General features: G+C 18.4%; 2 protein-coding genes across 2 annotated transcripts; both read right to left on the reverse strand.

Annotated features, from left to right (window-relative positions):
* On the reverse strand, window positions 1–27223 carry LOC108003949 (dnaJ homolog subfamily C member 9). The gene is made up of 4 exons (XM_017066545.3): window positions 26985–27223; window positions 26557–26871; window positions 26298–26464; window positions 1–540 (listed from the first exon to the last, which is right to left on the reverse strand). The coding sequence occupies exons 1-4, from the start codon at window positions 27076–27078 to the stop codon at window positions 262–264; spliced, it is 855 nt and encodes a 284-aa protein (XP_016922034.1). The 5' UTR covers window positions 27079–27223; the 3' UTR covers window positions 1–261.
* Window positions 23556–25833, reverse strand: LOC133665594 (uncharacterized). The gene has a single exon (XM_062083306.1). The coding sequence runs from the start codon at window positions 25584–25586 to the stop codon at window positions 23844–23846; it is 1743 nt and encodes a 580-aa protein (XP_061939290.1). The 5' UTR covers window positions 25587–25833; the 3' UTR covers window positions 23556–23843.
* Window positions 27224–27702: the final 479 nt, after the last annotated feature.

A 27702-nucleotide genomic window follows, 5' to 3' on the forward strand; every position in this document is an offset into this window, starting at 1 on the left:
TTAATTTCAATTTTATATTTGAACATGATATATCTACATAAAATTATAAAGAAATTAATTATTAATCCGCATAATTAGTATGATGGTTTAAGAAGACGATATACACGTTTTGAATTTACAAAACTTACATATGATCATTTTCGTCTTCTTTTAATTGATGTACCGGATAATGGTACGCTTATCGATGATTAATAATTATAGTTATAAAAATCGCGCAAATATTCTAACTTGGAGGGAGATTCATGTAGTAATTATATTATTCTACGCCTTCCTCTTAGTTTTCTTTGGAGATTTCGAACTTTTGGAAGTTTTCGAACTTTTTGCAGTTTTTACAGACATGTTTTTCTTTTTCGTTGTCGATTTCTTAGCCATGTTTGCATATTTATCAATTAAAGAATCGAAAAATTTATCAGATTGACTTGCTCGGGCCTCATTGCAATTCTGAATTGCTAAAGCCAAATTATTTGCAGCTGCGTTTTCCTCGTTCTCGATTTTTAGCATTTTATTTAGACGTTCGGCTTCTTGTGCTTCTTTGGCCCACTAGAAATAAAAGTAAACAAATTATTTTTTTCGAAATTAATAATTTTTATATAATATATATTTTTATATAATAATTTATATATAATTTAATAAATAAGATTTTTATTTTTATAAAATGAGAATCATATTAAATAAGATGATATTATTTTATATTACAAAATTTTATAATATCACACATAATATAATTAATCGCAAAATATTCATATATTTTATACAAGTTCAATTAATAATTAAAATCAACGATAATTTTATTTTTTATATAAAATATTGTAAATAGATCATAATGAATTATATATAGAACAATTTTTTTATTAATGAAATATCATTTCAAAAAAACAATTTTAAAGTTTCAGTATTACTTTCGTTTCTTAAATATAATTTCGTAATGACGTGAGATAAAGCAAATTAGTAAATTATAAAATATTCAAGTTTTAATATTCTGCTTATTTTGTTAAAAAAAATATTTGTAATTGCATATAAAACATGAAATAATGAGGATTGATTTCATGTTGATTTCAGATTTTTTATCGAGAAATATTGTTCTATGCAAATTTTCATTCTCGTAGAAAAATCAGATTTTCAAAAACGTAAATTTCTTGTAAAAATATTGGACTTTTTGCAATTAAAAATATTTTTAGCATTAACTATAATATATACGATAACTGCAACAAAATAAAAAAATTAATTAAATATGTATTATTCTTTTAAATATATTTTTGAATTTATAAAATAATAATAATAATAATAATAAAACATTATAAAATATTTTATATGAGAAAAGAATTAATTTTTGCAAAGATATCATGTTCATGATTTTATATTAGATTATATGTTAGATTAATAAGAAATTTGAATACGTAACAAATGCAATTGAAAGAAATTGATAAATCAGAGGTTATGCAGAAGCGCTTCAATATGTCTATTAACAAAGTTAATTATGACCATTTCATGATACGCATAACTATTTTCGAAACTTAACCATATGCCTATCCTCAAGATTATCAGACTTCGTTGCTTTTCATCTTGGTTTCTACACGTCAGTTAGCAAAAGTTAATTTTAACGAGGAGTCATCAAAAGTAGAAGATAAATAAAGGCTCAATTTAATGACTATTGACGAAATATACTTGTTTCTATTTTTTACACGCGAAAAAATTTTCGAGAAATGTTTGAAATCAACGAGATATGTTTGATCACCAGAAATTTTTATGTTTGTTTCATGATTATGTCACATGGACGATTTTTATAATGCTTTTGATCATAGAAAAGTAGAATAGATGAATAATATACGATATTATTGAAGATATTTTAAAATATTAATACTTAATGTCAAAATTCAAAAGATATATACCTATTTAAAATTCTTAAAGATGTATTATGTGAAGATTATTTGAAAAATTTTGTCCTTATGTGATCGAAATATCTTAGATATTTTATATTTTCTTTAATAACTTTTTATATTCGTAATCAAATATCATAAAATAAAAATTTTTATGCAAAGATAATCAAGAATTATGTATCAAAATAAAATATAGAAATAAATATTGTTAAACATTTGGTATTATACTAATAACAAATTATTAACTTAATATAAAATACAGATTATTGATTTTATTTTTCTGAATTAAATTTTTTATCATCTTTATTTTTACAAAATGATATTATTAAGGAAACGATGTTTATGAATATTCAGCAGGAAAAATATTGATTATGTTTTCGATTGAATTATTCAATCAGAATGCTTTTCGAATATTATTTTAGTCAAAATTAAGAATTAGATCAAGAAATATAGTTAAAAATAAAAAAATTAATAAAGTTAATAATATTGGGGATATTTGATATGATTAACGATTGAAGATTACAATTATAATATTTATAATTATTTATTATCATTAATAATAAGATTTTTTTAATGTAAGGATATATTAAAAGATATATTAAATTAATATAAAGACTATAATCAATGAAAATGAAAATAAAAATCAATATAATTACAAAAAAAATCAAGTAATTGAAAATATAAAATAAAATTGTTTCATTCGTGAAATTCTAAATGTACTCAATTATCGGAAGATTGTTTTTGAGAAAATTAAAAATTTATTCAGTATTTTTTTTTATATTAAATTTTTATAATATTTAAAAACATATCAATTTAAATTTTATATCATTGGATATAAACATAAAATTATATAAACTTAATCAGTTCTGAGATCATCTCTATTTTTAGATTAAATTTAATATTTATAGATTATATAGAATATTTATAGATTATAGAATATTTATAGATTATAGAATATTTATAGATATAATTAGATTAAATTTAAACTTAAAGAATCAAATTTTAATAATTACAAAATATGTAATTAAAAAAAAATGGCATAAAATTAATTTAGCAATCATATATCAAATTTTAAAACGATATTTAATTATATATTATATATTATATCTTTAATACATTGCTAGCTGCTAATGTAACTTGCTTAATTTGAATTCTCATATATCAAATAGAACTTCAATTAAATTTTAATTAAAATGATTAATATCCATTAATCAAATCCATTAATCAAATGGATACATAATTAAAAATCAATATTTATAATATATTATAATATATTAATAAAAACATTATATTTAATAAATATATTATATATCATTACAATATATTAATAAATACATTTATAAATATATAAATATATACAATAATATTTTTCGATCAATTATAATTTGATAATTTATTTATTTCAATTGTCAATTAATAAATTTATTTACACAATCAAATAATAAATTTTATTCATTTGTTACAACTGTTTTATATCTTTATCAAAATCTCCTTCGTAACTAGATAATTTTATTTTAGAAATGTATATCTATGTGCATAATTAAAATTAAATTATAATGAAATAGCAATTGGATTTTTGAATAAATAATTTTTGCATTAATATTATTATTAAAAATATAGATATTCATATTTGTTTTATTAAGAAAAAAATTAAATACATAGAAAAAATAATAAATCTGAAATTGAATTTATAAATTTTTTTTTAAATTATTTTATAAAATAGTATATTTGAAGATTTATAAATATTTCATTGATCATGATACAGTGTTTTTTCAAGAAAATTCTTTTATTGTTTTTTTTTTAATTTCATTGTTATCTCAAAATATTAATATAAAATATCTTAAATGTATTTATTTTTTTTTTTGATAAAATTTTAATTCAAATAGTAAACAACAATAAATTATTTTTTATTTTCATTTATTATACAAAAAATACTATTATTTTCTCATAAATAATTTTATCAAAAAATAATACTATAACACTATAAATTGATGAAGTAATCTTTGCCTCTAAAAAAGTTTAGTATAATTCACTTATGAAATTTGAATTTTTATATAATTTTTTTTAAATTTTATTATTTTGAATTTTAATATATAATCAACTAAATTTTTTTATATAAATATTGTTTAAATCTACTTTATAAATTTATAAATTTCATAAAATTATATTTTTGTTTATTATATAATTTTGATTCTATATGTACCGAATCTCTAAAAATTCTATTTGAAAATTGAATAGAAGAGATATAACAGAATAAAAGAAAATTAAAATAACATTATTTCAATAAACCATTGATATTATCTAATTACATTGCAAAACCGTAATCTCTATATTTGTATAAATTATTAAAATATCTTTCTACTAATTTACAGTTTATTTTGAAAATATATAATTAAAGATATAAGTTCCTAGAAACTTTGAAGCATCTTTTATCAAAATTAAATGCGATCATTTCATGGTTCACGCTTGCTGATGTTCCATATTCCCAGTGACCTACTCCATAATTCGATGATGAGGAAATTTATTTATAATTTCTGGCAAGTATATCATAGGGACTATCCTAATGTTAGACGACATTACACAACGATTCGTGAAATTCTAAATGTACTCGATTATCGGATTGATATTCGACTTGAGACCCGATGAAACAAAGCCAACCAGATATTTCTGAGAACTAATTTATAATGTTTATTTGACAAAGTCTGGCTTTTCTTACAAAATTATTGTCAAAAGTATTTAAACAATGATATTTCAATTTTTATATAAGATCAAATTTTGATTAAAATTTTATGAATATACTTTAATTGTAATACAATTAGAAATGATAGTTTATGATATTTTTACAATAGTTCGATGATTGTAGAAATGAATATTGTATATAAATAACTGTAATAAATATTTAGATAGTAATATAATTGGTAAAAAAAAAATTGACGAAAAATCATACTTTGAATTAAGATATAAATATAAAATATAAATTTATATTAACAAATTATAATAATTTTTTCACATATAATTATTTTTGTATTAAAATAAATAATAAATTGCCTCAAAATATAATTTAAATATAATTTAAAAATAAAAAAATTGGCAAAATCATTTAATGAAAAAAAAAAGTAATTTTGTTCATTAATAAAAAATAATTTTTAATATTTCAAACTATTTAAAACAAATTTAAATAAAAAAAAATGTCAAACTAAATAAACTTTTACAAAAAATTATAATTATAATAAATAATTTTTTATTTTAAATATATAAAAAACCTAAATTTTTTTATAATATAAAAATTCAATTCTTTTTTAAAAATTCAAACAATAATATATTAAGTCAAGAATTTTATATTTTCTGATATTTATATTCTTTAATATCAAACATTGTTGTTTTATGTTTACTTTTTTAAAATATAAAGTATGTAAAAAACATAAAAAAATTATAGATTAAATATCTGAGTATGTAGTTGTCTAATTATTAAAGATTGTTATTTTAAAGAAATTATGATATAAATTATAATTGTCCTGTGGAAGATTTATTTTCGGTATATTGACATCATTTTTATTTTCAAGAAAATTCGCGCAAGTAAACAAATATATAGTGAAATGATTGTTGTGTAACAGTAGACTGTATTAAGGATTGGTAATAAATTCAGCTTTTCTGTTTATCATAAAAAATTTAATTTAATTTAATTTAAAATACATAAAATGGAATATATATATATTTATTATGTCAAATATATACAATTATTTCAATTACATCAATCAACTTCACTCTAATTTTTTAATAAATTAAAATGAAAATAAGTAAAAATATTCTATTATGCAATTCGTTTTCGTTAAAAATAATTCTAATTCAATGACTTTTATTAATTTTATTTTTTCTAAAGATAGATTTCATTACTAAAATAAGTTGTTAAGAAAGTTAAGTAAAATAAGTTGTTAAAAAAGTTCTTAAGAAAATATATTTTTTATTATTTTTTGTTATATATTTGCTTTAGAAACATATCTTATAATATATAATAAATAATTGTATAATTATAACTAAAACAACTCTCAAGCTAAAATTAAAAATATAATTTGAAAATAGATTAAATATTAAATCTATATTATATTTCGTCGCTAATTTCATATTGCTCCAAAATTCAGATGAATATTATCAGAATGCATTTCGATCGTTTAAAAGAGTATATATGGCAAAAATTAATAGAAATATAATATATTTTTAAGATTGAAAATTTACTTTAGTGAAATAAAAGAAAAAAAATTTCTTTAACTTATAAAGTTAAAATATTTAAAATAGTTTAATGACATTTGAATGAAACAGAAGATATGTATAATTATTCCCAAAAGGTATTAAAAATATTTAAAAATATTCATTCTTTCAATGTTTATCAGTCAATTTCAATTTCATCTGTATCGATGATTGTATTTAAATCTAAACATATTATTATTAAATCTTTAGATGTAAAAAGCGACCCTTTTGATTTTAACCAATTTCAATTTTTTTTATTATTTTTTTTATACATTATTTAATAATCTTTCTAACTTAAAAAAAATTCAAATTGTTTCAGTTTTAAAAAAAATCATCCTACATTAAAAAGATTGAATAACAAAATTTGTATTAATAATATAAATTATTCAAAATAATGGGAATATAAGTTCTAATAAATGATTGTCTCTTTAAATAATAAAAAAAAAAGAAAAGCAAATTTGTTGATATTTCATAAAAGAATTAAAACTTAAAAAAAATGTTTAAATATAGATATTTATTTAAGAAAATACATTATTAATAAGAAAAATATATTATAAACAATATATTAATCATTTTTAGGTTTTTTAAAATATATGTTTCAAAATATAAACATTATTAGATATGCTAATTTAAATACATACTAATTTTATGTTCTACGTTTTAGTGTAGTTACTAAATTAAATAATCTTTTTTTTTTATAAGAATTTATATTATATATATAATTAGAACTTAAATAATTTAATTATAATTATAAATTATATTATGAAATATATAATATAAATTATTAAAAAATAAGATTTAAATAACGATAAAATGAAAAATATGAATTAAAAATATTTATAACATAAATTGCAGAGTTTATAGTTCGAAGAATTTAAAAAAAATTAATTAATTAAATATTAGAATCAATAACTAATATAATTAAAAATTATAAGTTTTTATATTATATGTTTATATAAAAAAATTCTATTTCTTTTTTTTCTTTTTCATTTAAGAAATTATTACTAATATAAATCTAAAAATATAATATTAAATAATATAAAATAAAAAATTTATTGCTGAAGATATAGTTGTTTTTTACAATACTATGTATTTATTTATTGTAATTTCAAGATGGATTCTTAAGAATAGATTCTGAAAGTAGTTCGTAATGTATTGGAATGAACTACTGATTCAAATGTCAAGTAACCAAAGAAATCATTATTATTATTGACGAAAATCAAAATAGAGTTTTAATGCGTCAATGTTACTCAAGATAATAGATAAATCACCTAATAAATAGGAATCATAACGTTGATTTCAAAATTATTTTTTAAATCTTCTTGCATATTTTTATTTGGAATAAAAATATTTTTAATATAATATATATATGTGTGTGTGTGTGTGTGTGTGTGTGTTGTTTAAATATTTACAACATTTTTTAAAAAATTAATTTTTATATAACAAAAATATTCAGATTTTCTGTTTAAATACTTAAATAAAATTATTTTTTTTATAAATATTTATTTGATTCTATATTTCTTTTGATGAATCTTTTAAACAGTGATGAAATATAAATAGTAATTTATTAATGAACAATTTCTATTCTTCTAGAATATGATTTTATCATTTTTTTTGTGTTTATTATTTTTTTTATTAATTTTATGGTTAATTTAATTTTTATTTTAATTTTATATAAAATTATGTAAAAAATTTGTTATTTTAATTTGGTAATATAAATTTATAATATATATCTAAATATTCTTACAAATTTGAAATGCATTTTTTTTTTATTTATATTACCAATCAAAATATTTTTGGAATGTGGCTGATCGAATTTGTTACTATCACAAAAGCATCATAGATAGTGATTCTCATTATTTAAAATATATTCATAAAAAATTAGAATATATTTGTTCAAGATTCAATTACATTTAAAGATTTCAATATCTATATTATCTACACTTAAATGCACTTAATTAATGAGGAAAATATTTGGCAATCTCGCAAAAGATAGCAATGAATAGACTCCAGCATAGATCCATTTTTTTTATACTCAAAAAATATTTTAATTTATAACAAAAAATAAATATATATTTTTTCTTTTAAATAACCTGAATATTGAAAGAAAAAATTAATTTTTTATTTAATTAATTTTATAACTTAAAACAGTTATTTTGACTAAAATGAAATGAATCTTGATGATATGAATCTACAATAGTCTTTTCATCTTTCTTTAGAATATAACTTATTTTTTATAAATTTGTAAAAAATATATTATCATACTGTTTCTTTTAAATATATTAATAATTACATGAAAATTTGATAATTATATTTTTGAAAGTAAACTACATATATTTTATTTTTAGAAATAAATCTCACGAAAAGTAAAAAATAAAAAATATTAAAAATTTTTTAAATATTAACAATTATAATATATTATAAAATATATTATAAAAAAAATATAAAGAAAACTTTTTTATTTCTTTCTCATAAATTCAAAATCTTTTTATTTAAAATTTTTACATAAATTTACTGTTTACTATTAAAATAACATATTAATATATTCGATATTTTTGAAAAATTAATTTTAGAATAAAAAGTTTCATTTGAAAAATTAATCAATTGCCGTTTGAACTATTTTTTTTCATAAAAAAATTTTCTAATTAAGATCTTTCATTTCTTGCATGTTTTGATATATGCAATTTCATGTTATTATGATGAAAAAATATTTTTTTCTTCATAATAGATGATTTGTAATACATGAATGTTTTTTTTTTAATTTGTTTTTCATTTGTACAAATTGTATAAATAAATAAAATAAATAATAATAATAATTCTATTATTATTTAGAAGTCAAAGTTGATAAAATATAAATTTTCTCTTGTACTTGTAATATTTATTATATATATATATATAATATTATATATTTCATCAATAAATGTTATAAATTTTCAATATTTTTTTTATTTATGATAAAATTAAAAATATTTAAATTTTTATGATATATAACTATAAAAATGAAATAAAATTTTATTTTATTTATGTGCTATGAACTTTATTTAAATATTTTATATGTTTTTATATATCATATTTTATAAATTTTTGAACATTTAAATTTTCCATAAATGCATAAACTTATGCAATCTATTATTATATTTTCATATAATTTGTTATTAAATAAACAAATATTAAAAATTTTATAGAATTTTTTATGTAAATAATTACAAATAAAAATAACTAATAATCTTTGTTGTATATTAATATAAATAGATTTCAATATTTGTACTTTGCTTAATCTTTTTACAATTAAATATTAAAATCAAATTTTTTAATAATTTAATAAAATTTATTAATAATTTATATGTTATATATTATATATTATATATTATAATAAATCAATATTTAAAATCATATTAATCATAAAATCAATATTTTAAATCATTTTTAATTTAATTTTAAACATATTTTGAATATGTTAATGTTTAAAAAAATTTTAAACTTTAACAAACAAATACATGAAATTAAATTGAGTTCTAATATGTATAATATTTAGTATATTATAATTTTCATTTTCAATTTTCAAAACAATATATATATTTTTAGCTATGATACGGTATGATCCTAATTATCATGATTATTATTATGATCCTATAAATAAATATTAAAAATAAAAAATAAAAAAACATCGTATCTTTGTTTGTTTATTTGTTTGTCTTTTCATAATACTTATGTTAAATGCTTATGTTATAATAATATGTTAAAGTATAAAAAATTTTTCTAAAATTATAAATATTTACGATATACTTAATAAATTAAATTTTAGAATTCAATAAAACTTTTAACAATAAACTTAATACTTTTCAGACTATTTGCGAATCAAAAATGTGCCAAAATGTATAATCTATATACATGTGAATAGATTTGGAGGGTCACGCTTCCGCAACCTTGAATTATTTCGTCTCTGAGTATCTAGAGAGTATCAATGACACATCTGGCCGCGAGCCTAGCGCTCCGGAAATCATTCAAATTACGAAATAATTTGAAAATAGATAAAGTATACAATTACATAAAAAATTTTCTTTGTAATATCATCATTGTGTAATTCATGAAAACTAATCTTTAAAATATTTAATGATTAATATTAAATCAAAGAATCAAGTTAATCATTCTCCAAGGATTTGGCAAATATGATCTTCATTTGATTCAAACTTTATAAATATTTATAATTCTAAAAAGAGAAGAAATTCTATAAATCTGCAAATATTATACGTATTAAATTATGAAATAAATTATATAAATTTGTTCTTGTTTCTTTATAATCTCCTCTTTATAAAAATATAAAATATTGATATTTTTATATAAAATTTATCTAATTATATATATGGTATATTTTATTTTATGATTTTTTGTCTTATGATGCTTTGAATAATTTAAATATATTTTTTACTATAAAATGTTTTATATGAAAAACATTTGGATAGATATATATCTTTGTTGTTAAAGGATTTTTTATTGAGGACAATTTTTAATATAAGAAATAAATAAAAATTAGATGAAGCAAGATTTAGTGAATATAATGAATGAACTAACAATACAAACAAATAATAAATTTTTTTAGACATTCATATAATTGATTCATTACATATCCTATTTATAGAAATATTATTCCCATAATATTTTGAAAAATTAAAAAAATACTTCCAATTATATTTGGATCTTGATCAAAGATTCAAAATTTTCATAAATATTTTACTAGAAATTCTTTGATCTTTTTCATTATTTATTTTCTTTCTGTGTATTTTATTTAACCATAATAACTTCTGTATCCTCGAAAAAAATATTTTTAAAAACAGAAATAATAAATATCCATAAAAAAAGAAATATATTAAAATCAAATATTTTAAATGAAATAAAAGAGAGAGATATAAGACGTTATTTTTATTTATTGATATAAAGAATTTCTAGAGTTATAATTATTGTACAATACCATATATTCATTTTTTTCTTTTTTACAGAAAATAAAATAAATTCTACTTAAATAAAGCTTGCGACAAAATTTCTTGTAGTTACAGAAAAATTAAATAAAATAACATTAATGAACATTAAGGATTATAAAAGATCATTATAATCTTCATTTTATTTAAATTCAAATTAATGTTAATGATTTTATCAATGCATTAAAATCAAAATCTTTTTCATATTTTTATATTGTTTAAAATAATTAAATTTATTAAATAAAATACAATTATAAATATCATCATTAAATATATAATTTCAATTTCCAAGATATTTGAATATTACTTGTAAAAAAGATTTTATTCCTTCTAATATCAAAATATTTATAAATATTTTTTCAAAATTTGTAAATATTTATTTTAAAGTTTGATATTAATAAACTAAATATATTTTAAACTAAATATATTCATTGAAATATTATTACTTCTGAGTAATATTCGAAATTAGTGAATGAAATATGGATATTAAAATTGAGGATTCATAAATATATATTGAACTTCATTCCATTCTTATTGATGAAGTTCATTAATATTATTATTTCTTTTTTAATAATGTATTAATATTGTTATGTAATAGTCATAAATAGATATCGTTTTAATTTTATTTAATGACATATGTGATACATCTTTGGTTACTTTGATATTTTAAAAAATGTAATAGTAATTCAAATAATAGATGAGAAGACGCTATAGATGTTAGTCCTGGTTTGCAGCCAGAAAGTCAAGTTCAAATCACAATAAATACATATATCTTGTTTTTTATTTCAGTATGATAAATGATGTTTTTTTTTCTTTCATTTTTCCTTTTTATTTTATTTATTTATTTTATTAGAATGTAATCAAAAAATCAAAATTATATGATTATTTTATAATAAATATAATATAATAAATGAAAAAAATTAAATATTGAAAATTAATTTTTGAAGTGTCAAAAAAAATTTGAGATTTCAAATTTTTTTAAAACATTTTTTAACATATTCTTATTTTTATGTTAATATTTTTAATATTTTTAATATTTTTTTTATTAATTTTATTTTATAAATTTATGATATTTTTAAATATTTTTAAGTAGACCGATTTTAATTATAAGTTAGCACATTAACAATACTTAATTCATTATTTTCAATTTATTTCAAATTTTGATCAAATTTCTTGATCAAAAATTATTTTTATTTTTTTTCTTTTTTAAAAAGAAACTTATTTACTGAATATAAAAATTAAATTATTATAAATAATGTATTTGTTATAAATTAATTAATTAAATTATAATAAAATTATTATAAATTAAATTATTATAGAATTGCGAATTTATAAAATGCATTTTAAAATTTTTTTGTTCCAGATTTTAACAGTTAAAAAAAATATTATCAAAAAAAAAAATTAAAATATTAAAATATTACTAGAAGATATTTTCTTTAATTTACTATTAGAAATTATGAATAACAAAAAAAATCTTGTTAGATATTTGATTTCATTCGAAACTATTTGAAAAAAAAACATTACATACAACATTACATAAAAATATATAATTATTTTAACAATATATATTATCAAATCATAATTAAATCAATTAAAATTATACCACATTTCTTGATTATTTAATAAGTAAAATTAGATTCTTAATTCTATTATAAATTTCTTGTATTAATTATATTCTAATTTTTTTTAATATTTTTAATTTTTTTATAATTTGTAATTTGCAAGTTTGAATATTATATATTATATTACATATATCTGTTCATTTAAATTATTGTCTATTTATAACATTTAAAATATTTAGCAGAATTAAAATTAGAAAATAAATATTTTTATTCTATTCCATCAAATATTATTAAATTTATATATGATGAATAAAATTTATTTATGATTTTATATAAACAATTATTTCTTTTTATTCAATCATATAATATAATATCGTCTATTAGAAATGCCAAGATATTTTATTTTTTTGAAAAATTAAAGTAAATATTATAATAAATAATATAATATATAATACATGCAAACATTAACTTTATATAGTTTTAAGATAAATATTAATATATTAATATATTATTAATATTGATTCTAATATAAAAGTTACAATTAAAAAATTTAAAAAAAAGTTAATCTAATAAAATAAATAAATGTTAAATATGAAACATATAAGTTTATACTTTTTTTGATTAAAAATTTAATGAAATGTTAATCTAGTTTTAAACCAAAAAAAAATTATCAAGAAAAGATTAAAAAATTCTATTAAAAATATTGTTAGTTACAAATTGATTTAAATTCAATAACAATAAAATTATTAAAACAAATTTAATAATAATAAAATTAATGAAACAACATAAAAAAAATTTTATTAAATCTTTTAAATATCTTTATCTTCTTATTTATAATCTTATTATCTATTATCTTATTTATAATCTTTTAAGCTATTAATCTAGAATTCGAAAATTTTAAAAACCATCAAAATTCATATACAATTCACAAAATACAAAAATATATACAATATAAATGAATAACGAATTTATGTTTTTTTAAATTTTTTCAAAAATTATTTCATTCATTTTGTTTTATGAAATTAAATTATTATTGAAAAAAGCTACATTAGATATAAATAATTAACTTTTGACATAAAATCATAAATAAATTATAAAAAAGGAAAAAGTATGAAATATATATATTAAAGATAAAATCTAATTTCTAAATTCATGAAAATCCAAATTTTTATTAAATTTCAAAATTTTCGAAAGCTCAAAAATTCGAAAAATTTTTTTTTCTCAAGAAATAAAAATTAGTTTTGATTTCTAGAATTCTTCGCACAGAAATTTGATAAAGAAAAAATAATATATAAGAATAAGAACGAAAACTTTAATAATAACTTTAATAAATCAATAATAACGATAATCTTCTTTTTGATTTACAAAAAATTATTTATAAATTATTCACAGATCGGTAGAAATAACTATTAATTAAAATAACCTTATAATTCAAATACAAATTTGAAAAATTGAATTATTAATAATCTTTTTTAATTAAATAATAAATAATAAATAATTAAATAATAAAATAAGTAAAAATTATTAATTAATAAATTCATATATTTTTATTAGTTATTATTTATTTAGATTTTGAAAATTACGAATAAAAAAAGTAACATATTTCTAAAGATAACGAGATTTTGAGATTTTCAAATATTTTATCTTTAAAAAAAATCGAATTTCCTATTATGCTACAAATATAATTTCCTATATTTCCTATTATCTCATTTTTTTTCAAGTTTCACAATACTATTACAATGCTATTTTATTTTACTATTGCATTCATTAAGAATGCATAGACAGGCACTTGCTTTTTAAATCAACAGAGATACTTGGTTGTCAAGATGTTTGAAACTTCCGACAGAATCTCTCAATACTTATATTATGAATAAATCGATCAATCAATGTGAATAACGTGATCAGAATTCATCTGATACAGTATAAGAATATTTTTTTATTTAATGCAAAAAAAATTGATCTCAAGCTTGACATGAAACATTGATAAACTTTATATTTATGTATATTTTATTCTGTATATTATATTATGTATATTTATGTATATATTATTCTTTCGCATTTATAACTAAAATATAACAAAATAATTTTATATATATGATGTTATGGATAGAATATCTTATATTATTTGTTCGAGAATATGTACATTCACTTCAGGAACAAATACTTTAGGAATATTATTTATTCGTTTGTAGAATAAACCACTCTATCGATAACGAATACATTTTTCTATATAAATAAAACTGAGTATTTAGTATTTAAAATATTAATTGTAATGTTGTTTCAAAAGGTATGTTCAAATATTTTTGAAATTTAAAGCATTCCATATTTTAATTTTATTAGAATAGAGATAAAGCAGGCATTTATTTGCATTCCTATATTTTTTCGTTAACTAATTTGTTACACGTTATTTGCTATTCGAAATCTCTATATTGATAGTATACATTTTTTAACTGCGAATAGTTGTGAAATATATAATAAATTGTTTCCAAAAAATAATATGAATTCAAAACCTAATCGATATTTCAGCAAACTATAATGAGCAAAATCATATCTCAAATAATAAACAGTGTTCATTCGGAAATTGCATTCACATTAGAATTCGTAAGAATCACTTTAAAAATTTATATAACGTTTTTTTAAATATATTGTAACAATTTTAACGAATTTAAGTCTTTAATAAAATATATAAATAATAATTAATAAATTATAATAATAAATATAATAATAATATAACAATATAATTTTATTTTATATGTAAAGATATGACTTATATCTTGTATATTTACGAATTGAATGTCACTAGACGCGATCACTGTTTTGTCTATTTATTTTTTTAAACCGCGCGACTCACAATAATCGACAGTATCGGCACGATTCACATTTATATAATATAATTTATTCATATTTTATTAAATATATTCTTTTTTATTGTTATTTTTTAGTTAAATCATTTTACAATCTATTCCTAAGAAGTTATAGATCCAGTGTCTTCTGTTATCATATAGTGAGTAATTTAATACTGAAGGGATAGCAAAAAGTGTATTGCTCTGAAGTTTTGTGATTCAGTATGAAGATATGTTTTGTATCTGTTAAATATTAAAATTAAAAATAACATAAAAATGATTGAAGCAAAAACTGAAAATGTATATCGATAATTCAATTTTCAGATCTGAAAATGAAACAGATGCCATATTATGGATTCAAAAGAATACCGAAGCTCAAATTTTTAATGAAAAGCTTTGAATTGTTAATTAAGATATCTATCGGACTGTTCTACTGCTGCACAGATGAGGTAAGTTTGCGTACCATATACAATAAAAAAAATAATTAATCAATACAAATATTTTTTGCATCAATTTATAAATGCAAAAATGAATTCGAAAGAATCCATCGTAGATTATATTTCGAAAATAGTTTCGCTAGTATAAAGATTTAAAGACACGAATATAGAACAAAAAGATCCTTTTTATCATTATAAGAATTTTATCAAATTTAACAACAAAATATGATAATGTTCGCATAACCTGCTATGCTGTATCACGAACAAACGATTAAGCGATTGACAGATCACTTAATAAATAAAGAAATACTGTTGAAAATAAGAAATTATATAAATATCCTGTGAAAAAACGGAAGAAGCCTACTATGCAAGAGGATATCGAAAAAATTATTTCATAATCTATTTTCTAACATAAACATTTTTAATATGGACATTTTTGCGAACAATAAATAGTATGACAATAAATTAGCTAATTCTATTTACAGATGATACAGATATTATCTATTAGATGATATTCGTGAATTAGTAAATAATGTGTCTTAATATTGCATTTACATTTACATTGGCGAGCTATTTCTATCTAGAGCTCGCAAGTAATTTGTAAATATTGTATAATATTGTATTTATGTTTGACTATAATTGTTCACAAACAGTGAAAATATAGCCTTCATGATAGAATTTGTAAACAGTATTAATCAATGTAAATATAGCATTAAATTTGTTGAAATTGTTACAATTGTAATTTGTTTGTGATCATGTTCTACAAATAGTGTAGTCACGATAAGACGCATTTCATCAACTAACAATTTACAAATATTGTATGCAAAAATAAAATATTTGTTAGCCATTGTTGTTCATCGTTCTTAAGAATATCATTATTTTTGATAAACATAGTTCAGAAATTGTTAGAATCTTGCAAATAATAGTATTATGGAACAATAGCCTTACAAATAGTTAAAAATATAATATATATCCATGTATCCATTAAATATATATCCATTAAAATATATATCCATTAAATAATTATTTAATAAAAGTTCTAAAATATAAATACATTTAAGAATAAAATTTTCAAAGATTGCTTTTAAATGTACTTTTCAAATAGACATTATATTAAAAATGATTTTTATTTTCGATTATCTATATGAATAAAAATATTTGCATATTCTTTTTAAAACGGAATAACTTTTAAAATTGGAATGAGATGTTAATTTTAAAAATGTTAATGTGTTAATATGTTTATATGTTAATATGGCTAGATAATGTATAAAAAAATTATTTAATAGTTATTATTGATCAGAATTCTAAAAAAAAAGTAAAAGTCATAATTTTTTACTTTTTTATTTAAATTTATAATAAAAATTTAAATTTAATCTTTTGTTAGATCTAAAAAATATACCTACCCAAAAAAATCATCAAAAATCATCATTAGTTAACACATAAAAAACTATAAAGTTATGAAAAGCTATGAAAAGATATACAAAATCTTACACTTATAAATATAACACAAAAATTGTGAAAATTTATGATTTTCATTATTTTTAGTTCATATTATTATTATATATTATATATAGTATTAATTGATTTTGATAAATTTTATATTTATGTCTTGTATATAATTTATTTTATGTTTTTTATTTTAGATTTTTTAAATTTTCAAATAAAAAAATTAATTAAAAAAAAATTTTTTTTATATATTACCTAGGAAACTAATCTTTATAACATCTCAAAAAAATTTAAATTTGATCTAATTTTAAAAAGTTATTCTATTTTAAAGAATATTTTTATCTATCACTATAATAATGTAAATAATATTTTTGAAAATATTTTAAAAGAAGATTTATTCCCAAATCTATTCTAATGAATTATTGTTAAAAATATTCTTTGAATATTGTATTGAGAATAATTATTTGATAGGAATTATTATTTTCTATGTTCCATATTTGTTTTTATCAATTAATTATAATTTATTATTATTTAAAGACATATAATTTTTTAAAGATTAAGAAAGAAATGAAATAATTATTATATTCTTAAAGTAAAATTTAAATCGTTATTTATAATATAGATTATTGCAATAATTCTTTTATAATTCAGCAAAATGTAATTTTTTTTTTAATCCTTATTCATTATAAAAGTATTAAGAAACAATGATTAGAAACTAATAAAATAAAAATTTTATTATATTAAAAATTATAGTTACTAAAATATTAATTTTTTATATGAAAAATTACTAAATAAAATAACAATTATTATCGTAAATTCATAATAAATTAGACAAAAATTTTGTTTTTTCAATTAATTTTTAATTTGTTTACTAATTTTCTTTTATCCAAAGAAGAATAATATAGAATAATATAGAATATAGAAAAATAATTAATAATAAATTCTTTATAACTGGAAAAAAAAAAGAAAATTAAAAAAAATATTCAAAAATTCAAAAACTTATTCAAAAACTTTTAAATTATCATTAAATATTTATTAAATTTCATTATAAAAAAAATTATTCTTAAAAGATATGATATATTTTTTACATAAAACTTCATTAATTTTTTCGCATATCCATAAACTGATTTTTATTTGAGATTTTTAAATAAGAATAACAAATCAGAAATCTCTTAAAATATGCTGTCTAAAAATATGCTATCTAAAAATGTGCGAAACATTTCTTCTATAAAAATATTACATGAATGATATTATATACACGGTGAACATTATAGATAGAAAAAATATGGCAAAACACAAAATGTAATACATCTCGATGAAATGCATCAGTCAAGGTCATTATATAACGCTTTGCATTGACTGTCCAACGACATTAGTAATTATTTCATTAGCATACCGGATATATTGCATTGATCCTCGTCGCTTGTTACTATTTCAATTGATATTCAACATCGCGATGTTGCAGAAATCATATTTGGTATTCCTCCTCGGAAAACAAACGATGCACATTTTCACTATGCATTTTTGCGGAATTAGTCGAAACCGCTTAATGTTTGATGTAGAAAAGTATACATATAATAAAATTTTTTTGCAATTTCATATTGATTAATCTATGAGGATAATTATAATGATGTCTCATTTTAATGTCTTCAAATAAATCTCTCAAAAAATGTAAGAAATATAAAAAATATTTAAAAAAAAATTATAACATACTAAGTGAGACAATTTATGTTATTATGTATTTAATTTTATAATGGAATATATTTGACAACGAAAAATCTTTCAAAAGTTAATTTCAAATTTTTAAATCGGAACATATTTTTTATATAAGGTGTCACTGATTTCTCAAATTTGACTAATTTGATCAATTGTCATTTCGATGTTAAATCGATAAATGTAATACTTGTTTTATAAATTATAATGTGGATTGAAAACTATCATTTTAAACAAGATATTTAATAATTATTTTTATTTGTGAAAGAATAATAAAGATGAAGCTCGATTAATATCATATTATATCATACTTATTATATTTTTTTTATATTTTTAAAGATTATTATTTACTTATTATTGAACGAATATATAAAGAAAAAGCAAAAAAAAAAAAATATTTTCTTTTGAAATTCTAAATTCTAAATTCATATTTTAAGTTTGGCTAATACGATAAGATTTTATATATTATAATAATATTATATACATATATTATTACATATATAATATTTAAATGATAATTAGTATATCTATTATAATATAATAAAATAATACAATCTCAATCGAATTAGTTATGCTCTCGACATATAAATGATTATGTTAGAATAATAAAAAATTTTTTAACGCTTTTTATATAATTATTATTTGTTATAGCTAAAAAATTGCTCATAATTATGTAAAAATATATTTTTAATAGAAAAGATTAATATTTTATTTACAGAAAAAAATTACATATTCAATAAAATTCAATAAAAATATTGTTGAAATATTAAATGTAATATTATAATATTATATAATATTTAATATTCTTTAATTATCTGATTATTTTAATTAGATTCATATTTATTATTATATATCAATAATTTACGATGAGTAAATTACTGAATATAATAAAATACTGCAATAAATAATTTTATCAACTGTAACATTCATACAATCTATTTTTTAGTAGATTACTATAGGCCATGGGCCAGATTTTATTTATGAAGAAATATTATTTTAAAAACATATCTCGTAACTTATCTATGACTATCATCAGTATATTCTTACATTTTTTCTTTCAAGTTAATCCAGAATTATTGAATATATATTAAATCATATATATTTAAATATACAATAAATAAATTCAAATATACATTATAAATAATATAAATAATAATATAAATTATAATTCAAGTCATATAATAAATAAATATAATTGAATATTTATCTCAATATAATATTATTCATCATTGATCTTCAACTGATGACATGATGTCAAAGTGACATTGTACATTTAAGAGTGACTGTGATTTTTCCTACTAAATTCAATTAAATATTTTATGCACGTAGTATCTATTCATAATTCAATATGCAATCGATGTGAGAAAAAAACATGACTTGTATTTTCATAACTATTTTATTCTGTATCAATCTTATAATTGTAAAGAGAAAATTTATTTAAACTCTTATATATTTTTTTTATCGAATATTTGTTTTTACATTAATATATTAATATTTTTAAAAATTCTTAACATAATTCGTTTAATATTGTTCCATATGTTCAATATAATATGATATATATGTTCAATATAATATAAATCATAATCATAAATCATAAATCTCATACATATCATATCATATCATATCATAAATCTCAAATAATATATCTTAGAAAATAACAACTTATAATATTTATTTTTAATGCTAACAAAATAATTATTTTTTTTTTTGGTTATTATGGAAATAAAATAATAGATAATAGATAAAAATAAAATAATAGATAAAATATAATTAAATAAATAAAACAGATTTTTTTATTTCAAAATATATCAAATTTATCAGATCATTACTAATGGCAAAAAATCCTGTTATAAGTTGAAAATTGATTCTAAAGTTTTTAATATAAAAACAAAAAATAACTTTTTTTAAAATTTGATTGATTTCTAATATTGTTAATGTAATTTAAATCATCAGTTTATTATTAATAATTATTAATAATTTCTTACATAATAATAACAAATCATATATAATATATAAAACTAATAAATAATCATAGAACAATTATTTGCGAAAATAAAAGAAGATTTGATTAAAGATTTCAAATTAGAAAAAAGTAATAAATACTTGTAACCTTAAGTAATTTTGAATTATCTTTTTTTTTTCATTCATAAAGTATTATAGATAAAAATATTCAAAAATATTTTTCAAAAAGAAAATTGGACAAAATTTATTTCGTATCATTAAATATTATTTAATATAGTGTAATATAGTATAATATAGTAATATATAATATAGTAGTGTAATATAGTAATATAGTGTATTTAATGATCAAAATTTTTATTTTCATTTTAGAAATAAAAAAATATTATTTTTTTCGTAAATCAATCTTTCTTTCAAATTAGCGAAAATATAATATTTTTAGATGCCATTTTAATCAGAATTTTAATATAATTAATTCCATGTGAAATAAGAAAAAATTAAAAATTGCTGACAAGATAAAAAACTAATTTTAAATATAATTTTATTTAATGTATAGATATAATAGATAGTTATTAAACATGTATACAATTATGTTAAATATCATTCTAGTAATCTTGTAAATTAAAGAAGTTTTTCTCAAAGTTGATTTAAGCACGATTTTTAAATATCTGTACATGTTTAGTTTTACATATAGTATGCTATAGTTTTTTTTCGTAATGGAAATCACATTTTAATAGATATTTAAACATATATGTAAATGATTTTATCATTTATTTTTAGATATAATTTATTTTTTATTAATTATTTTTTATATTAATTTAATTCTAAAATTTAATAATTTTGTTTTTCATATTTCAGAGTAATTACGTTCTGTTTTTTATTAAATAAAATTAATAATTAGTAAAAAACGAATTTTTATTTACTTTCATTTTTTTTTATAATTTTGCGAAGCAAATAAAATTAAAAATATTTTTTTTAAAAATGAATAAAAATTGATTTTGAATTTTTTAAATCCATAAAATTTGAATTTAAAATTTCACGTCTCAAAACTTTTTAAAATTTCGAAATTCAAAATATATGCTTTGTTTTTCTTTTTTAAGGAAATTCTGTCAAAAAATAAAATCTTAACAAATTTCGATTTTTTAAATTTAAGTTCACATAATAAATTAATAATGATATGATGATCATTTTTTGATTTATAGAAAATTGTAATTATTGTAATAAATATGTTTGTTAATTAAAAAAATTCTTTTTAAATTTAAACACAAATTGAATTATTTTATTATTTTTTTTTTTTTTACTAAATATTACTTTTGAAATATTATTTATTATTTATTTTAATTTCGAATATTGTAATCAAAAAATTTTGACATTAAATATATATAAAAATATTAAAAAATTCGAACTTTTTAGATTTTGAAGAATTTCAAAGTTTTGAATAATTCATTCCTATTTTTGTTATTATTTTAAAAAGAATGAAAAAAAAATATTTTAAATGATAGCAAACTTTTTATATTGCAAACGTTATATTGAAGTTGAATAAAATATATTTTTTTTAATTTATACTTCTTGATTTCTTCAAACAAAAATCAAACAAAAATTACTATTTGTAATAACATTTATATTTTTAAAATCTAAATTTGATTATTAAGATATCATTTAAAAATTATTTTTATTGATTTTATAAATTATTTTTCAATAATAGTAGGATTTTAATATAATTTTTTTTCAAAAAATAATGTTTTAGATAAACAAAAATAAAAAAAATAAAATTTTATAATTATATTGAAAAAAATTATCATTTTATAAGTATTTTTAATTTATTTATTTATATATATGAATATCTTTTTATATATTTATTTTAAAATATCAATAAATTCATAAAACCAATGAAAAATAAAATTATTATAATAAAAATAAAAATATATTAAGAAAAATTTAAAATTTCAAAATCTTGTAGTAAATTATTAATAATTAATTTTACACAAACTATTTTTTGTAACAAAATTTGGAAGATTGAAAACAGATTTGTTTCAGTATTAAAAAAATAATCATAATTTTAATTTTTTTCTTTCATTCCAATTTCTAATATAAATTTATTATTAATGTAAATTTTATATTTGATTTCATTTTTTTATATTTGCTTAACTGTTCGATTATTTATTCTTTTATATTTGCTTAACCATTAACTATTATAATAAAACCAAAATATAATAATATAAACTTTCTAATGGAATTTTAATTTTCCACTGTAAAAAATAATTAGATATTATAAATTATAATAATAAATTTTATTTAAAGGATTAAGATATTTGGCATTATATTAATTATGCATAAAATTACGAAATATTTGTAACATTTTTCAAAGAATTGTTAAAGATTAAACACAACTCTAATAGCTATAATGCTATATAATCCATTTCTAATGTTATTATCAGCATTCGGCTTAAGATATATCAATGAGCACAATATATGAAATTAAAATATGTACGTACGCTATGGATTTTGCAGACTCCACAGTGCTTCTGAAGAATCAATCGTTTAAATTAATTCTTCTGATAAACAGTTTCTCAGATTTAGTCCAATAAACGAAAAAAAATAGCCACTTCGTTTACTCAATTTAAAGTGTTTTTGATTCAAAACATGTCATTTAATTTTATTAGTTCGATGTTTAATATAGATATATTACACATGTTTATTCAAACATTTCGTTGATATAAATTTAGTCCGTTTTTTAAAAATTAGGTGAATATATATATTAAACAATTAAATTAAATGAAACTTTTTAAAATCCCTCTGCAAAGACATGATTCGTAATCATGAGAAGAACAGAAACAATGATCATTCTAATCGAACTCTGATTTGATGTAGATAAATTCCTTGTCGGACATTTGGGCAATGGTTTATCAGTGGTTGTTTCAATTAGCACGATTCCCGGAGTTACTTCCTTCTGCTGTGACTTATTATCCATCAATGGCGGTGAATGAATAGTAACCGTAGACTCATAATAAGGCGGTTGATATATATTATTTGGATAAGCGGGTTGAACCATTGATGGTGGTGAATAAGGTATAGGTTGTATATGAGTTGAATTTGAAGTATCAATCGATTGTGTCCCGTTTTTAATAGATGAGATATTCGAATGTATATCATCTGAGTGAGCAGGCTGAACTATTTCTGGTGATGAAAATGTAGATTGTGTAGTATGAATTGTATCTGAAGAATCTATCGATGATAGTCTGTTTTCAATACTGGATGGATACTGCATATTCGATAGAATAATGTTCTTTTCTAACGAATCAGTTCTATAAGGAGCCACAGTTTGTTGCATATCAAGTTCTATAGAAGACATTTGATGATGATCATCTTTATTAGGTGCCAAAGAGAATGAGTCTATTGGACTTAAATAATCTGATTGTTTTGTATAATGTTTGTCCTCATTTTTATGGGGTGGATAAACGGGATATTCGATTCTGGCAGTAGTAGATTCCGAGAAACTCGGCCAAGATCTGAAGGTTGTATCTTGGCTATTATTTTGGATCGTTTCACGTAGTGATGATACATATGTTGTAGATTCGATTGGTGCAATAGTTTTTTGTGAAATATATGATGCTTTTGTGTATTCATATGACGGGCTTTGTGTAATTTTTATTTTATTTTCATTGCGAATTGTGGATGATTTGAAAGTTGTTTTCCAATTTGGAATATTATATGGACGATAAATTACTTCTTCAGTTGTCTGAAATTTTGGTGTAATATATTGTAATGTCGATGTCATAGTCGATGTTGGTATTGTCGTTATTGGATGTAATCTTTCACGATAGCCAGAATAGGGTTGTACCGGCATTTTTATAGTTGTTATCTCATCATAATCAAGTGGGATTGTTACTGGAATTAAATCATTTGATAATCTACTCCATTCTGGGTCCTTTTCAAAATTTATTCCACGATCCTCAAGATAAATACTTATAGCGTTTGGACATTTAAATTCAGAATTTTCACTGAGAAATATTCTTTTTAAATCTTTCAACTGCGACATAGCTACAAGATTCAAACATTCTAAACGATTACCAGATAATCTTAAGTCAACAAGACTGGGTAAATTTAAGAATACACCATCTTCGATAGATTCTATATTATTGTAATTCAAATCCAAATATGTCAAATAATTCAAACCTTTGAACCAGGATTCTTTTACAATGATCAAATGATTATTGTTTAAGCTTAATTGTTGAAGATTATTTAGATGTGCAAAAGCTCTTGGTTCAATATCTATTATACCGCAATGGGAGCAACCTAGGACCCAAAGATCCGAACCGAATCTTGAAAATGTATTTGCAGTTATTCGACGAATAGGCATATTGGAAATTCGAATTTTTCCTGTCGATATTGGAAGATTATCTAAATCAGAAAGTTGACCACCCATGCAAGAATATTCAATCATATCCTCGTTTTTCACACGTCTGCACACTCCCTGTACACTCGCACATAATATAGCGCACAATAACAGTTTAACAATAGCACCCATTTTTAATTATTTATCTAAAAAATTCTTAAGATAAATCACAGTTTCGTATAACATAAAATACGTAACATTATTTGTCATTCACAAATTTGAATAATTCACATAATCATCGTAATAAGGATTTTAATCGAAAATTCTGCAATGTTTAACGATAAATTAGAATCTAATTGTTCTATAGACTGAATCCTCTCTTGCATTTCCTCTTTACTTATTTGCTAGTATTTCCCCTTCCATCATACTCATCCACCTCCTACTACTGCTTCCAATCATGATGTAGTACTATGTATTGACAAAAATAGAAAAGCTTGAAAATAGCATACTGCTCACTTGTTCATGAGATCTAAGATGATCTATAGTATGATTGAAGGAGTGGGGTATCATGTTTAAATTTATGAGCACCTTCTTACTTATACGCATATCTTTTTGATACTTTTGACATTGACATGATTATATGCATTTATTGAAAATATTTGATTAAAAGTAAAACAATTATTTATATAATTTTTTAAATTCTCATTTAATTTTTTTAAATGATATAATCATCAAATTTAACTTAATTGAAATTAAAAAAATATTAGAAATTGTTAATATATAAAATATAAATATAAAAAATATTAAAATTTCAAAAATATATAAACATAAATTTTTGATATATTATTTTAATTGTTTATTTAATTTTTAATTGTTATTATATTGTTTTTTTTTAATACTTACCTTACGTTTTCTACGTTGTTTTTTCTTATCATTTTCTTGTGTAAATGCTTTGTACTCTGGTACTTCACCTTTCTCTATAAGTCCTTGAATAATATTATGTAACCTTGGTTCATCATCACAGTTAGTGAAAGGAACAGTTTCTAAGATATAGTCCATATCTCCCTTACCTAATCAACAGAAATTATTATTTTAATAAATTAAATTTATTAATTCAATTAGTATATTTTACATGTATATTTATTATGTTAAATTTACATACTATCCATATAAGCACGCTTTAAATCATTAATTTCTATATCAGATCCTTTATAATTTTTTTCATAGTTGTTAATATCTTCTACTGAAATTTTTTTGAATAAAGATTTCCAATAATCAGCCCAATTCCTCATCATAATTTCTTCACTTTCTTCATCATATTGACCAGACTGATCATAAATTTTACGTTTTTCATTATCACTAAGAATAGAATGAATTCGTCCAAGAACTTTAAATTTTTCTGTTGCTTCTGCTTTGATATCTTCCTCAACTCGATCAGGATGTACAAGCAGAGATAATTGATGATATGCTTTTTTTACTGAAAAAAATATTAAAAACAATTTTTATTTGAAATTTAAATATAATAATAGTTTTTATTTAACAAATATGTTTTACTCAAAAATAAGTATCAAATAGGTTATGTGTACATACCTTGTTTGTCATTAGCAGTTCTTGGAATTTTTAAAACTTCATAAAAATCACGAGCACCGAAGTATTGTTCACAAAGATCTAATAAACTTGTCATGATTTTGATTTTTTATTAAAAATTAATAAGTTTAAATACAAATTATTCCGAAAGACAGAACTACAAGATTATATGTTTTCGCGCTTTTCAGTTAGATTCAAATAGTATTGTGCAAAGTACGACATCTATAATGATAGTATATCATCACAGATGAGATTCGTATACAATATTATGTTGACGAATGAATCCGGAACGGATTCACGTATTGAAATCGGAAACAAAATATTTAGGAAATTTGTATTATTACTTAGTAGAAACATATATATGAATATAGACAAGATATAGAATATATAGAATTATCTTAAGATATGATATTTTATATTCTGAAATTTCATACAAGAATTTTAATATCTTCAAATTTTATTACATCTTTTATTACAACTTAAAGGGGAAAATTTAAAAAAAATTTAATTTAAATTTAATACGAAATTAGCATAAGTAAAAATATTTTCTTTTGTTACATTCCAAAATTATCATATATATTTTTTATCATTATCAATATGATTATAAAATGTTTATAATCATTAAAATCAATTAAAATTTTTTTTTCATAAATAATATAATATATATTCATATATAATAATTTTTTTGGATTGTGAATTTCTACAATATTTAAAAAAATAT

Source organism: Apis cerana, linkage group LG12 (assembly GCF_029169275.1).
Source record: "Apis cerana isolate GH-2021 linkage group LG12, AcerK_1.0, whole genome shotgun sequence".
NCBI classification, from domain to species: domain Eukaryota; kingdom Metazoa; phylum Arthropoda; class Insecta; order Hymenoptera; family Apidae; genus Apis; species Apis cerana.